Source organism: Balaenoptera physalus, assembly GCF_965194825.1.
Source record: "Balaenoptera physalus genome assembly, chromosome: 20".
In the NCBI taxonomy this organism is placed as follows: Eukaryota; Metazoa; Chordata; class Mammalia; order Artiodactyla; family Balaenopteridae; genus Balaenoptera; species Balaenoptera physalus.
The window spans coordinates 11537802-11552166 of NC_138901.1; the positions used below are offsets into that span (position 1 = coordinate 11537802).

The following is a 14365-nucleotide window of genomic DNA, read 5'->3' on the forward strand; positions in this document are numbered from 1 at the left end:
CAGAAGCCCCCCGTTGCAGGGGTAGCCGCCAGCTAAGAGAGGAACGTGAAATCTCCAGAGCCTGCCTGGAAGCGGCAAAGGCTAAACCTTTCTGCAGGGATACCTACGAAGCCAGGGTACTGAGACTCGTGCCAGGAGCGCTGGCCTGCTCCTAACCCACGTTCAAGGGACATAAGCAGAGCTGGCACGTAAGAGGGTTGGCTCCCCAAGAATTGAAACTAATAGGATTCTCTGAAAAAGACTGACAATCAATACAAATAAGTATGTTTAAAATTACTGAATAAACAATTTGTTTTAATTACATCCAAAAATAAACTCTTATGTTGTTTCCTCAGAAGGACTTTTGTGACTATTATAAAAGAACAATGTATTCTGTCCTTTTTACTCCTCCTCAAAAAATGACCAACTAGAGTCTTTTAATAAATAGGCAGATTTGGGGGGGGGGGAAAGAACCTGTAATGGAAGACAGTCACTGTCATTAAAAGCTCAGTAGACAAATTAAACAGCAGAATCGACACAACGGGTAAAGGAATCCGTGGAGAAATCACGTGAGATGAAGTAAAGCGGAGATGTGATGGAGGGGCTGAGAGGGCTCGCTGCATCCAACACAGGCCAGAGGGAGATGGTGGGGGCAGGTGAGGGGGCGGGGGGGGACACATCATCCAACTGGTCTAGCGGAGAATTTTCCAGATTTGAAGAAGAAATGAGTTTTCAGGTTTATAAAGCACAATTAGTCTTGAGAAGGTTAAATAAATACAAATCCACACAAAGACTTATCATAATGAAAGCAGAGAATGTCAAAGGCAAGAGGAAAAATCTTGAAAGTAACCAGGACAAAAAGGAAGATTGTTGCAAAAATGTGGACAGCAGTCACCAGAGTAACGGGTGGAAGACTGAGGAGAGGCCCTCACAGCACAGGGGGAACCGTCACCCCGGGACCCTGTGCCTGCCCCGGTGTCAGTCAGGGAGAGGGCGAAGCCAACACATCTCAGGACCGACAGCTTCCTGTGCACTGACCCCACCCAGGCAGCCAGGAGGACCGCACTTCAGGAGGAGATGGAGCCCAGGGGACAGTAGGATGCAGGAAGCATCGGAAAGCAGACATCTGCAAACTTGTCATGTATCTAAATCAGCATCGGCTGTAAGAATAAGTAAAAACAGTCACTCACGTGAGGGGCTGACACGTGAGGAGGAGTATCGGGAATGCAAGGGAGACACAGGGAATGACTAACTTTAGTCATTCTCTAAAGAATGACTAGGTACCACTAATAGTTAACGTAACACTGATCTCTGAGTCAGTAGAGGCACAGAGGAGAGGAGAAAATGAGAATCGATCTGTCCACTAGAAGACCACGAGGAAGGGATGATGAAGCCAAGTTAGGGACTGTGGTCGGTCGTTTTACGACCAGGGTGATTTGCTTCCATAGGCTTGGGCAGGACGGGGTGGCCTCTGATGGAGCAGAATCAGAGAGGCCCATGCCCCTCCTGCAGCATCAGACGTCAGGGACCCATCTGTCCTCTGAGAGGCCAACCCAAAGCTGTCAGACCCTCTTTAAAGTGCTCTTCCTTTCTGTGGACTCAAAAGACAATAAAGCTGGCTCTCCTTACTTTAATTACACACCAAGCGTAATCATAAAGATTCTGGAAGGATAACTCTAGTGCTTGGGAGTGGTGAGTTTCCACCATGAAAAAAGTGCAAACTAGCAGGTGACTTCTGTTTTCCAGGCTGAGCACAGGACCATGACAGCCTTCATTCTGGCTGTGATCGTTAACAGCTATAACACGGGGCAGGTGAGTGTCACGTCGCGTCCCCACCCCTGCAGGGCCTCCCTGTGGGTTGCAGAGGCGCAGCCCCGAGCTCCAGCATTTGGGGGCCAGAGGAACTGTTCTGAATGTCTGATGAAACAGTGACCTCAGAAGAGGGGGCATTGCAGGACACACCAGCCCAAGGGGCTCCATGGGAGGAGTGGGGTCCGGACCCTTTGTTTAGCCAGGGTGAATTGATATTGGTGGATTTAAAATGAGGAAAATTGAGGGACTTCCCCAGCGGTCCAGTGGTTAAAAATCTGTGCTTCCACTGCAGGGAGCACGGGTTCGATCCCTGGTCCGGGAACTAAGATCCCACATGCCGCACAGCACGGCCAGAGGAAAAAAAAAAAAAAAAGGAAAATTGAGGACATCTTGCGATGTGATTAAGCAAGGTTTCCCTGAGAAACACTGGGAGCTGGGGTCCAGCCCGGCACCCCTCCCACCTCAGTGGTCAGGGTGATGCCGTGTGTTGCCTGCCTTCTCGCAGGAAGCCTGCCTCCAGGGAAACCTGATCGCCATCTGCCTGGAGCAGCTCAACGACCCCCACCCCCTGCTGCGCCAGTGGGTGGCCATCTGCCTGGGCCGGATCTGGCAGAACTTTGACTCGGCCCGGTGGTGCGGGGTGAGGGACAGCGCTCACGAGAAGCTCTGCAGCCTCCTCTCCGACCCTATCCCTGAGGTGAGTCCACACCCACGGCCACTTCAGGCTAAGTGAGGTCAAGGTATGCCTGGAGACCACACAGCCAGAGAGGCCCAGCCCCGGCCCCAGACCCCAGCGTCCCTCTCTGTGGGTTCCCTGGTGCCTGGTTTGGTCTCTGATGCCTGCATAGCCTGTCACCTGGCCCTCAGGTGGGGCCGCCACTTACCTCTCGTTTCCCTGCTCCTGCTCGTCTACACGAGTGGAGCTGGGCCGAGAGGACCGTGGACGAGACTGGGCTGCGTCAGGTCGGCTCCAGGGGCCCCGGCTAGAGCCAAACAGCCGGCCGCGGGGTGACTGCCCCCTGTCCCACCTGCAGGTGCGCTGCGCAGCAGTCTTTGCCCTCGGCACATTTGTGGGCAACTCCGCAGAGAGGACGGACCACTCCACCACCATCGACCACAATGTGGCCATGATGCTGGCCCAGCTCATCAACGACGGCAGCCCCGTGGTCCGGAAGGTGCGTGGCCCCCGCCCCCAGGCAGCGCCGAGCGCCTCCAGGCCGGGCTCCCCCAGCGCCCAGGTTGAGCCATGACCCTGACCCGACCACAGCAGCAAGCACTCAGTCCCCCCAACACCGGTGTGCATCCTGCTGAGAGCAGGCTTTAAATGTTTGTTTAATTCTCTCCAAATACGTTTCTTCACCAGATACTTGTGTGTTTGCTTCATTTAAAGGCATTTAGCAGGCTGCGTCTCCTGGCAGCTTGTATAATAGGCTCCTTCCTGCCTGGGAGCAACACATACATACATCACGGAGATTCAAAAGAGCAGTAGCCACCCACAGACAGACGGAAAGGTTTGTGTAGTGTATTCCCCTCCCTGCCCCCACGTTTGTCAGCGAATGAACGGAGCAGTTCTTTGCAGTTGAAACTTTTACTTGTCTGTTTCAATGTAGAAGTACCACAATTTCCATCCAAGATCTCACACCCCTGTCAAAAGTTGGCCCAGAACGGATCAACTTTCCTCCTCCCCCAGCCAAAAAAGGCCGTGGGGGGGGACCCCAGTGTCTGCTGGCCGCATTTTGGGGTGGCCTTGGAGCCCTGCCGTGGGAGCAGAGACTGTTCTCGGACCAGGAGGGCAGTGTCGTTCTGTGTGTGACCTTGAGTCACCTCTCATCACCTAGAGGTGCTGGGCTGCTTCTTGGCATGTCTGAGATCCCTGTGCCAGGGAAGGGAGGTTGGGTTTGTCAGAGGTGGGTGTGGTTTTGAAGGGTATTTGTTTGGAGAACAGACCCCACTGACTTGGTGGCAGGGACGTTGTCAGAGCAAGTTCACATCAGCCAGGAAGGACTCATTCCATCTTGAGTTCCCTCAGAGAGCCGTGAACCCAGTTACTAACGTGCCAGGTTATCTAGAGAAACGTTAACAATGTGGAATGATCCTGGAGGTGCCTTTTCACAGCCGTTACTTTTTTATTTTGGGTTCTCATCATTAGCATCTGTCTGAATCTGGCTTCCTTGAGTCAGTCTTCTTTTTCCCGAGTCAAATAGCCTGTGTGTGGACGTCAGTGATCAAAGCAGCACATCAGCAGTATCCTGAATTGTCTGTTAAGATTCCTTTTAAAGAAAGGAAAGCTGTTTTTCAGTTCTTTACCCAAAAAACTTAAAAAGAATGTTAATAAAAATAGAATGTCCATCTGAGTCTCCAGTATCAGAATGGTCGCTAGGTCATCAGGAACACAGGGACCACCGCCCTCTCAAGCATGTCCCAGGTGCCCTGACGTTCCCAGCCCCAGTCCACTGGCTGTCCCTTCCCCAGACACTGGGATGCTCGGGTGTAGCCAGGTCATTCCTGTGGGCACTTGATGTTGGCCTTGCCTGGGGTCAGCCCGTCCGCAGACAGGGGTGCTGAGAATGGGCCTGCCTTCGCTCGCCCAGCGCTCGGGCTCAGCTCGCAGCTGCCTCTGCACACCAGGCTCAGCGCGTGGAGCAGCAGGCATCCTGTCTTCGAGGGGTCCAGGGTCCAGGTGGAGAGGCAGGCACAGAACTAGGAATTGTGCTGAAGCCCTCGTAAACGAGCAGCACCCCAAAGGCCAGCCCAGGTCAGGAGCTCTGGCCCCATAGGGGGAGGAGGGGAGCTTGTGCCTGGGTTGTGAGGGATGAGTAAGGGACGGGGAGAGCAAGTGAGGCAGGAGCTTGTGCAAAGGTCCAGGAGCACAGAAGACGATGGTGCGCCCGGGGCTGCCCATCCTGTGTGCGCTAGAGCATGGAGCTGGCGGGAGGGCAGTGGGGGAGAGGCTGGGAGCGGGCAGGAGCGCACCTTCTGTAACCATGTTCATCTCTCAACACATCTGAGCGCCTGCCACGTCCCAGGTCCTGTGTCAGGCCTCGGGACCATCACTGCCTCCAGGGCTTTTACTCTCTAATGGGGAGACGGACAGCAGTGCAGGTCTGTTAAATAAGTCAAGGGGGCTATGTTTGCCGTGGAAACATGGGCAACACAGAGGTTCAGGGAGACTGGGGCCCCTGGGTTGGAGAGAGGACCAGGCTTTAATAGGGTGAGTGACACCAGCTCAGAGGCTGAGCCTTCATTCTCTTCACGGAATCCTAATGCTGTTGGCAGCTTGCTTTTCCCGTCTTTGTCCAGAGCACGTGGTGACAGTTGTGGTACATGGTGCTCTGAGGAACACAGGCCCAGCCTGCTGGCCCAGGAGACCCAGCGTTAGGGCACCTGAGGGTATGAAACAGGACTCGGCCCTGGGCACTGCACTCCACGAGCTGACCTTAGCTAAGGCTTAAGAAGTCCCAGCAGTAACCAACTGCTGGTGTCTCCAGCTCGTGGCAAAACGAGAAGAGTCAGGGTATTATGGCGGCATTTTGTAAAGTCACATGTCTTCAATATAAAAAAGATTGCCTCTGTTGACTCCTGAACGATGAAAGCATCCTTTCCTGGGGGAGGCGATAATGACAGAGAGGGAAGGTTTTTGCTTGTTGACCTGTTTAATGAGTTTACTTGATAAAATCAAGAGTCAGCAAATTCATGTCAACCTCCCAAATTATTTTGAACTTGAACTTGTCCAGGAAGTACACGATCCAGACTGTCCATCCAGTCAGCAAGCTGCCCACACCTCATCAAGAAGGGCCAGGCCAGGGGAGCAGGTTTGTGACCGCCCCCCGCCCTGTTGTCACCCCACCTTTCTCAAGGGCTGACCAGTCCAGCCCTGCGACCCTTGTCTGCAGCTTAGTTGGTGCCGTCCACCTTAGCAAGGAAAGCAGGACACATTTGAATCCTTTATCTCTAGTTTACATTTATTTATTTAGTAACCACAGACACAGAAGAGCAGTACCCAGCATCCTCCTCCCGTAACACACATCTGACTCCAGCCGAAACTGATGAACGGCGTCAGAGGGTGTTTCCCCATTGATGCCCAGGACGTCTCAGGTGGAGGCGACGGGGCAGGATGAGCTGCCAGGGCTGGAGCGCCTTCTCCCGCAGGCGAGCCCAGAGGGCGTCCAGGCGGAGCAGATGTGCTCCCTTCCCCGGAACGCTGCTCTGTCATCCTGGGAGCTGAGTTTGATGCTCCATGGCCATGGGCCAAAAACAAATGTTAGCCAGTAATTCATCGTTGGAAACATGGAGTGGGGATGGCCCTGGGGAAAGACCTGGAAAGGCGTGTGGTCCAGCCTTCCAGGCGACCACAGAGGAGCATTAGCCGACTCACCTCGGGCCACATGTATGCCCAGGCGTGATGTCCCTGAATCCTGACGGCAACTCACCTAAAAAATCAAACCGTTTGTTAAAGATTATAGTGTATCTGAAGGGAAGAGGCTTCATTCATTCAGCAGATACTTATTAAGTGCTGCCAGTGTGCCAGGCCCTAGGTCACCAGGCCTCCAGAACTTGTACTTGGAGATGGGGCGGGATGGAGATGGGACAGACCAGGGTGTGATGTGGCAGGTGGTGACCTGCTCCGAAGGAAGGTCGGGAGTGAAGGTAGAGAGTCGGGAGCCCTGTGCGAGGCATCGGCCTTTCCAGGCCGAAGGGGCAGCAGGTGCCAAAGCCCGGAGCGGGAGTCCTGCTTGGTCCGAGTGTGAGCAGGCAGCTGGAGTGTGGAGGTGGCGGGACCACTCTGCCGGGAAAGGGAGTGAGGCTGCTGGCTGGAGGGGCTCAAGTCGCCGTGCTGATCTGCTTCCAAGGTCTGAGAATAACTCGAGCCTCGCGCCCGGCCTGCGCCCCAGCCAGACATGCCTGCGGACCTCCGAGGGCTGGAGCCCACGGCTGCCGCCCAGCAGGAGGAGCTTGACCCACGGCCGCTTGACGTGGGCCTTGCACTCAGCCTCCTGTCCTCATAGGTTTCCCTGGATCAAACGGTCTGAGACCTGGGAATCTGCTTCAGGTCCAGCTGAGCCCTTTCACCAGTTCAGAGTGAAGGGAAAACCTGTGCTTTTTGAAGACGGTTCAGGCTTCATCTTCGCTGGGAGGGGCCGGCGGACAGTCCCTCGACAGCCTGTTACTCAGCACCTATTAGACTAGGGGACCCGCTGGGTGGGCATCCGGATCGCCAGAGAGAGAGATGGGTCAGGATGATTCAAGGGTCTAACTGAAGCCACCAGAGATTTCTGCTCCTGGCACAAGCCGAGGGTCCCCAGCAAGGGCTGAACAGAAAGGGGTGGGCAGCAGGTCCTGGGCAGGTCGAGTTGGGGTTTGGAGAGCGCTTGGTGGACACACATGGTCAGTGGTTGGAAGGGCCAGCCTGGAACTCAGAGATAGGACCTGAAAAGGTAGGTTTGGGAGTAAAACCCACACACGTGCCGGGGAGGCCAAGGAGTGCGTATGGCTGAGGTGGGAGAGACCCTCTCAGGAGAGAAGGGGGCGGCCGAAGAGAGGACCCGGGGGCCCCATCGGAGCCCAGCTTATCAGTACCTCGGCACAGCTCTCCTGGCCCTGGGGGTCTGGGGGATTCACAGAACAAGAAGGGGCTCTCAGACCTTGGTCTTCTGCTAAGTATTTTTCTAAAAAGTAAAATAAAGTTGTGGAAACCGTTTGAATAGTGATGGGAAAAGTAGTACCGACATCCAGTTTTATTTCCCGTGATTTTTAGGATCTCCAGGTACTCAGGTCATGGCACCAACTGCCCCAAAAGAGGTAAATTGTATTGTTCTCCTTGGACTGAGGCAACTGGCCTGAAGTCATGTAGAACTTTCCTGTTACCCTTTTGGGGGCTGGAAAGTAATTTATCTTTGAAAATTTCACATTTAGTAGAAGAGCATGCTACAGTGTCCGGGGTATCCTGCCTTAATGCCCAGGGTTCAGGTAGCTCTCCACGGTGTTGACCATGGGAAGCTGTGAGGGCTCTTCCCCATCCCGCTCTGGGGCATCCTCACCCTGCATCCCTACAAGGCCCCAAGTCCCGCCTCTCACACCTAGTGGTCAGCAGTCTCTCTGCCGGGTGTCCGGGGCATCCCTCGGAGGCCCTGATCTTGACCACATGGCTTGTTCAGAGGTTTCTGCTCACGCCGGGGGCTCAAGAGTGCTGCGTTGAGGGGGCAGCCCCTGTCTTGGCGCCGAGTGCTGTCTGTCCCACCGCCCCCCCAGTGGCTCAAGCACTCAGCGCCAGCACGTGCATCTCACTGCTATTCTGAGTTGTCTCCCAGCCCCAAGTCAGTGTCGCTGTCCTTTCTCCTCCCGGCAGGAACTGGTGGTGGCTCTGAGTCACCTTGTCGTTCAGTACGAAAGCAATTTCTGCACTGTGGCCTTGCAGTTCATGGAAGAGGAGAAGAACTACCCACTGCCCTCTCCAGCCACCACAGGTACAGCCACCAGGGGTGCGGCACTGAGGTGGAGCCCGTGGGGCTCGCTGGCCCAGGGGACCCTGGTCAGGGCTGTCAGCAGGCCCCTCGTTCTGCTAGGTCCTGAGCCCACGTGTCAAGTCAGGGCCACTCAGATATCTGCAGTTCCCATCTTCCCAGAAGAATAGCAAGGGCAGGAAAGGGGACCACGCTGACCCTCTGACTGTTTTTTTTCCTTTTTACCCTTTTTGGAAATCAAAGTCATGGAAATCTTGGAGGGTAGAAGGTGCTGCCGTAGGGGCTACAGGAAGGCACATTCTCTCTCTTCCCCTGATGAGTCCTCATGTCAGTGTCACATCAGGCAGCTACTCATCTCACATTAGCCTTTTTACCGAATTTATATTTCATCATCTTGAGCTGCCCCCTCCCCCAGACAGCTGTGTCTTCAGGAAAGAGGGCTTGTGATCAGCCGTGAGACCGTTGCTGCGTTTAGTACATCGGGGAAGGGAAACGGCTGGCGGGCCTGGGCGGGGTGGGATTGGGGAGTGGGAAGGCGGGGTGGCTGAGCCAGCAGACGGCCATCCTGGTGCCATCCTGGGCAGCGGCCACAGGCAAGTCCCAGAGCACCTGGTATGGTTCTTGGAGAGCCATGTGGGCCTCTGTAGTTGAACTCTCACAGAACGCCAAGCGTGGGTCATGGTCATCTGCTCCCATGCTCCCCTCACCCCAGTCAGGACCTTGTCCAGCTTTGTACCCCAACATACATGTGTCAGAGACCCTGCTGAGCAGGAGGGCCCTGTTGTAGCGTCACATCATCCAGGTAAAAGCCACTGTCACCTGCTGTCTGGCCACCTCCCACCTGAGCCCACCATTAACTCTTCTCTCTCCTTCTCTCCTACCAGAGGGTGGGAGTCTGACCCCGGTGCGGGACAGCCCCTGCACCCCCAGACTGCGCTCTGTGAGCTCCTACGGAAACATCCGTGCCGTCACCACGGCTAGAAGCTTGAACAAATCTTTGCAAAACCTGAGTCTGACGGAAGAATGTAAGACCCCAGAAGCTGGGTGCTCGAGTGGGGTGGTGTGGGTCATCTTCTGGGACCTTTTATTAGACGTGCCCCTGCCCCCTCCTGCCATCTGCTAAACCTGGGCGTGAGCAGAAGTCGTGGGTCAGCACCCGGGGTGGCCAGTGAGGATCCTGCAGCACCGCTGGGCACAGCCGCTCCTGAGCCCCACAGCAGCCCCCTGCCCCGTGCCCAGCAGCCCGGCCCCAGGGGAGACGGCGGGGGCATGTGCTAACTGACACTCTGCCCATGGCGGTGCCCCGCCAGCCGGCGGCTCGGTGGCCTTCTCCCCTGGGAACCTGAGCACCAGCAGCAGCGCCAGCAGCACCCTGGGCAGCCCCGAGAACGAGGAGTACATCCTGTCCTTTGAGACCATCGACAAGATGCGCCGAGTCAGCTCCTACTCCTCCCTCAACTCCCTCATCGGTGAGTCCCCCCCCTCCACTTCTCCACCTGTTCCCTCAGCACCCATGGGTTCCCGCCCAAGTGGACGGTGCTGGGACACGCTCAGTGGGAGAGTAAAGTGAACGGGGTAGGAGGAGGTGAGGAGCGTCTTGCTGTGGCAGCAGGAACCCCCTGCCCTTGGTTGCTGGTCTGATCCAGGCCATCTGGGCGAGCCAGCCTTGTCGCTTGGGAAGGCTGCACAACTCCCAGTGCTGCAGAGCAGGGGGGTTCTGCCGCCAGGAGACATTTGGGGTGTCACGGCCAGGGCACGGGGGGCTCCCAGCATCCAGTAGGCAGAGTGGCCTCCAACGGTGCCCAGGGTCCCCCAGAGAATGCGTGTGCGAGGCCCAAGGTCAGAGCCCTGCTCCAGGGGCGCAGACGGCCCTTCCCTTCTCAAGTTCCCTGGCCGGAACCCCCCCCTCACCCCCACCCAGGGCCCCCCTCTGTGCTTTCACCTTCAGCCAGTCCAGCAGTTTCACACTTGGCTGCCTGGAAATTGAAATTTGAGTGAAGGGTCAGCATCGTCTCATGTTCTGCCTTGAGTGGTGAGCCCCTGGTTCTGCTGCTGGGCTCATTGAGCAGTGGGAATTCACCGCATGTCCTCGCTGCATAACCAACCATATTGACCCTTGTGTCACCGGTAATACACATAGGACTCAACCAGACAGTCCCTCTGCGCTTGTTCTCGGCACCCCGGTGCTTTACCAGGCCTCATCTGAAGCTTTACTTAATACTAAGAAATGCTGTAGACACACAAAAACTTAGACTAATGTGACACACCTCCACCTGTGTGTTTTGTTCCCAACTTAAGGAATTACAGATAGAGTTAAAGCGCCCAGAGCCCCTCCTGGTTCCCTGCTCAGGATCCCCACACACTTACTCTCTGGCTGTGGATCCCCATGGACTCGCGCCCTTTCCCAGGGTTTAAATGTCATGTAAATGGCACCACACATCCTGTGTCCTCACTCTGCCCTGAGGGCTGTGTGTCCACACTGGTCACCTGAGTCTTGTTCGTACCCTTTCATGATCTGCTGCAATTCACTTGTCCATTCTCCTGTTAATGGACAGTAGCCTTGCTCTGATTTTTCCTTCTTTTCTCATTTTTTAAAAAGCAAACTCAGGATTTGGCCCCAGCTCCACCTCCTGCCCTCCCCCTTGCACCTGGCGGTGCTGGGCTCCTGGGTTCCTTGGCTCCTCCCCTTGGCTTCAGGGCTTCGCCTCCAGACACCTCACAGGCTGCTCCTCAGTCCAATCACAGTCCTGCTCCAGAGTCACCTTAAAAGAAGTCTTCCAGGCTCCTCCCACCCCAATCCAGAATAGCCTTCTGCAGTCGCTCTGTGTCTCTCTCCCTCTGTTTGCTTTCGTCCTGAGAACTTTTCCCCAGCAGACTTATGATGTAGGACCTCATTTATTCGGCTCGGTTCTATCTCTGCTCAAGTGGTCGGAGCCACGAGTGCAGGAACTTTGTCCTATCTCCTGCCACAGCCCCCCACACCCTGTGCCTGGTACACAGCAGGCACCCCCATAATGTGCACAGGCGTGGGCCGCAACAGACACCCTGCAGCCTGACACACGTGGGGTCTGACAGCTCCACGTGGAGGGAGACTGACCACAAAGGGCTCTGTTCCGAGGAGGACAAGCTCCCATGGCCCTGCTGTCTCCTGGTCCGGTCAGGCTACCCCGTCTGATGTGAGCAAACCGACCCCTCGTGGTGTTAATTTGTATGTCCCTCAATTATGATGAGGTTGAGCTCACGTGTTCACTGGACTCCTGTGTTCCCACTTCTGCGATCATTTGCAGTATTAGTTACCCTCCTATTTGGTTGGTACTCTTTTTCATTAACATTCAGTTCTTGGTTGTTTGCTTGTTTCCATGATAATCCCTCTACCTTAGAGCTCACACTCTCTTGGCATCACGTGACAGTGTTAGATATTTCTGACTTGCCGTTGTTGTGATCTGAAGGGGGAGGGCAGTCCAAACGTGCTTGCCAGCGGTACCTGTGAGCCTCAAGACTGGTCCTCTGCTGGCCCTAGAAAGGACTCAGGACTCATTCCACAAGACGAGTCTGTCTGGGGCCCATAAAGGTCTGAATGGACTGTAGGGTCCAGAGCTGGTCGCCACGCCCCACCCCCAGCAGTACGACCCAGAAAGGGGGATCTTTTTGTCCTTGGCCCTGGGTTGGGGATGTAAGGGGTGAAGAATCGCTGTTTCTTTTGACGCCACATGAGATTGGAGGGCACAGCCCGCGCCTCCCACCCCTGCCGCCTTCCATGTCCTCCAGGGACTTGAGAGCCGCGTCACTGATTCCTTCCTTCACACAAAACCTGACTCCTGAACATTTTTTTACTGGAGAAAACTGAATTTTATCTGTATATGGTTCATATCTGTGAAAACTTCAGTGGGAAAGTTTCACAATGAGCTGGAGCTGGAAGGAGCATTAAGGAGACAAAGTAGCTGTGCACCCGAGTGTGCGCGTCCACCTGGAACCGCGGTGCTTACATAAGTGTTTAAAATTCATAACCTACACCGAATCCCATTACTTGCGGCATTCGCCTGTTTAAAGTCAATTTTTTGTTTCATTTCAACCAAGGAACAGCAATCTCTTTAGCGTCTTTGACTGAATATTGCAAAAGAGGTTTTCAAAACCATGGCAACCTAGGACATCCATTCATTCATTCCCATCTTCTCCCAGAAAACTAGCCCCTCCCAGGCTCCCCCTCCCTCCCCACTGTCTCCAACGCATTCGAGGTCTTGCCTGCTGAGCGAGGTGCTGTCCCCCCACGGGAGCAAAGCCCTGATCACGCGTTTTTCCACGTGCCTAAGCATATCTGCCCAATGTCTGTGAATCTGCACTGGGACCCAGCTCTGTCACCACCTTCTGGAATCTTCTTTGATGTCTCCCTCCGCATGTTTCTCACCCACTCAGCCATTTGGCCTGACCTCCATGTGTGTCCCCAGTCAGTCCTTCCCATTTCCGGGCCCCCCACCCCAGGACTTGGCCTCGGCTCTCACACCCCACCACCCGTCCAGAGCAGATCCCCCCCAACATCAGCTCTGCACGGACCACTGTCTGGCTGACGCCTTCACAGAAACTCGTTTCCTGTAAAGTCCAAGCTGTGGCCGACACTCAAGACCTTCCTTCTGAGAGCAGCCTGGCCTTCACCATAGCTCCGCCCACTGTGCCCACCACCCCAGGCTGGCCACTGGCCCTCAAATGAGGCCTGGACACCTCTGCCTTTATCCCACATTCCCGCACCCGCCTCTCCACACAGCAGTGCTCGCCCATTCCTCTCCACGCTGGCGTTCTGCGGCGTCTCAGGAGGCCCTCCCTGACCCATCAGACGCCTTCGTGTTGCACATTAAACCTGCGGCATCACATCGGGCTGTGAAGTTGCCATCTTGATCAACAGGTTTGATAAAGCTGCTATTTCTTGCTCTTGTGTGTGGCAGGCAGCCTCTCCTCCCTCCATCACCTGCCCTTCTCTCCCTCACCTGTCCACCCGTCACCATCCTGCCCCTCCCTCCCTCCCTCCCTCCCTCTCTGAGCCTCACCCCATTCCTGATGTCCAGAGGTGGGAGTGCAAAGAGTGGGGAAGGGGGAGCCCTGGTGCTTTTGTCTTACCTTGTCCCCCAGGTGAGACACAGGGAAGCCCCTTGAAAGGGTTGTGCTGACACACCGCCCAGTCCAGCCAGGGCTCTGTCCAGTAGGTGAGGGAGGAGGTGAGCAGGACCCTCCCAGAGGGGCTCAGAGTCTGGGTCACCAAGAGGGGAAATGCAGAAGCCCCAGGCCCTGGGAGCTGATTCCCAGGGAGGTGCCCGGGCCCACATCATGCGATAGAGCGTCAGGGTTGGTGACCCCTGAGACCCAGGCAACAGGTCACAAGTGACAGCTCCTGCCTCCAGGGGGCTCCACCTTCCTTCTCCAAGCTGCCTTGCCAGCCCCCGGGGACTCTGGGGCCCAGAGTTGGCCACAAAGCTCTGAGCAAATTTTCCTGAGTCCAATGCTATTTAGAAAGTTGTGGCCATTGCTCTGAAAAATAAATCCTAAAACCATTAGTTATGATCTTTTATTACTTGTAGTCTAGACATGAAAATAGGCTCTCAGCGCTTATGGGGAGTTTGGCAAGTGCCAGACACGGCGCCCTTTCTGAGCCGGCTCAGCCCAGCGGTACCCCCCATCCCCACAGGGGCTGCACCCACGTTCTCTTCGTTCCAGAGGCCCGAGCTCTGTGCTGCACAGATTCAGAACGTTCCAATTTGGAAACAGCAGATGTAAAACCAGGACAGTTCACAGAACAGAGAGGCTGGGAGGTGGTGGCCAGCCCCAGGAGAGCAGTGACGTGGGGACAGCAATTCCAGGTCCCTGTTCTGTGTTTTTACAAGTAAATTGTATACCATTCAGTGTGGTCAAGGACACTACAAAAATTAGATTTTTTAAGTTTCCCTATTGAATCACAAGCAGAGTGATATCAAAGTCGAAATCTTCTGCAAGAGAGTCAACAATAGTAATAAAAACTGAAATTTTGTAAAGTGAACAGTACCCCTTCCTCATTGCACAGTGCCACGCTGCACCCCTTCCTCACGTTTATACCAAAGGCACCTTGATTAAGGCTCTTGTGGGCTCAG

At 55.2% G+C, this 14365-nt stretch overlaps 1 protein-coding gene across 6 annotated transcripts in view; it reads left to right on the plus strand.

Annotated features, from left to right (window-relative positions):
• The window catches only part of RPTOR (regulatory associated protein of MTOR complex 1), a 451060-nt gene that overhangs the window by 398834 nt on the left and 37861 nt on the right, over window positions 1-14365 (plus strand). For all 6 annotated transcript variants that reach the window (XM_082441503.1, XM_082441504.1, XM_082441505.1 and 3 more), the window contains 6 exons: window positions 1726-1791; window positions 2297-2488; window positions 2826-2966; window positions 8138-8255; window positions 9137-9277; window positions 9563-9721. In XM_082441503.1, coding sequence (XP_082297629.1) covers window positions 1726-1791; window positions 2297-2488; window positions 2826-2966; window positions 8138-8255; window positions 9137-9277; window positions 9563-9721 — 817 coding nt within the window. The remainder of the gene's footprint in view (window positions 1-1725; window positions 1792-2296; window positions 2489-2825; window positions 2967-8137; window positions 8256-9136; window positions 9278-9562; window positions 9722-14365) is intronic.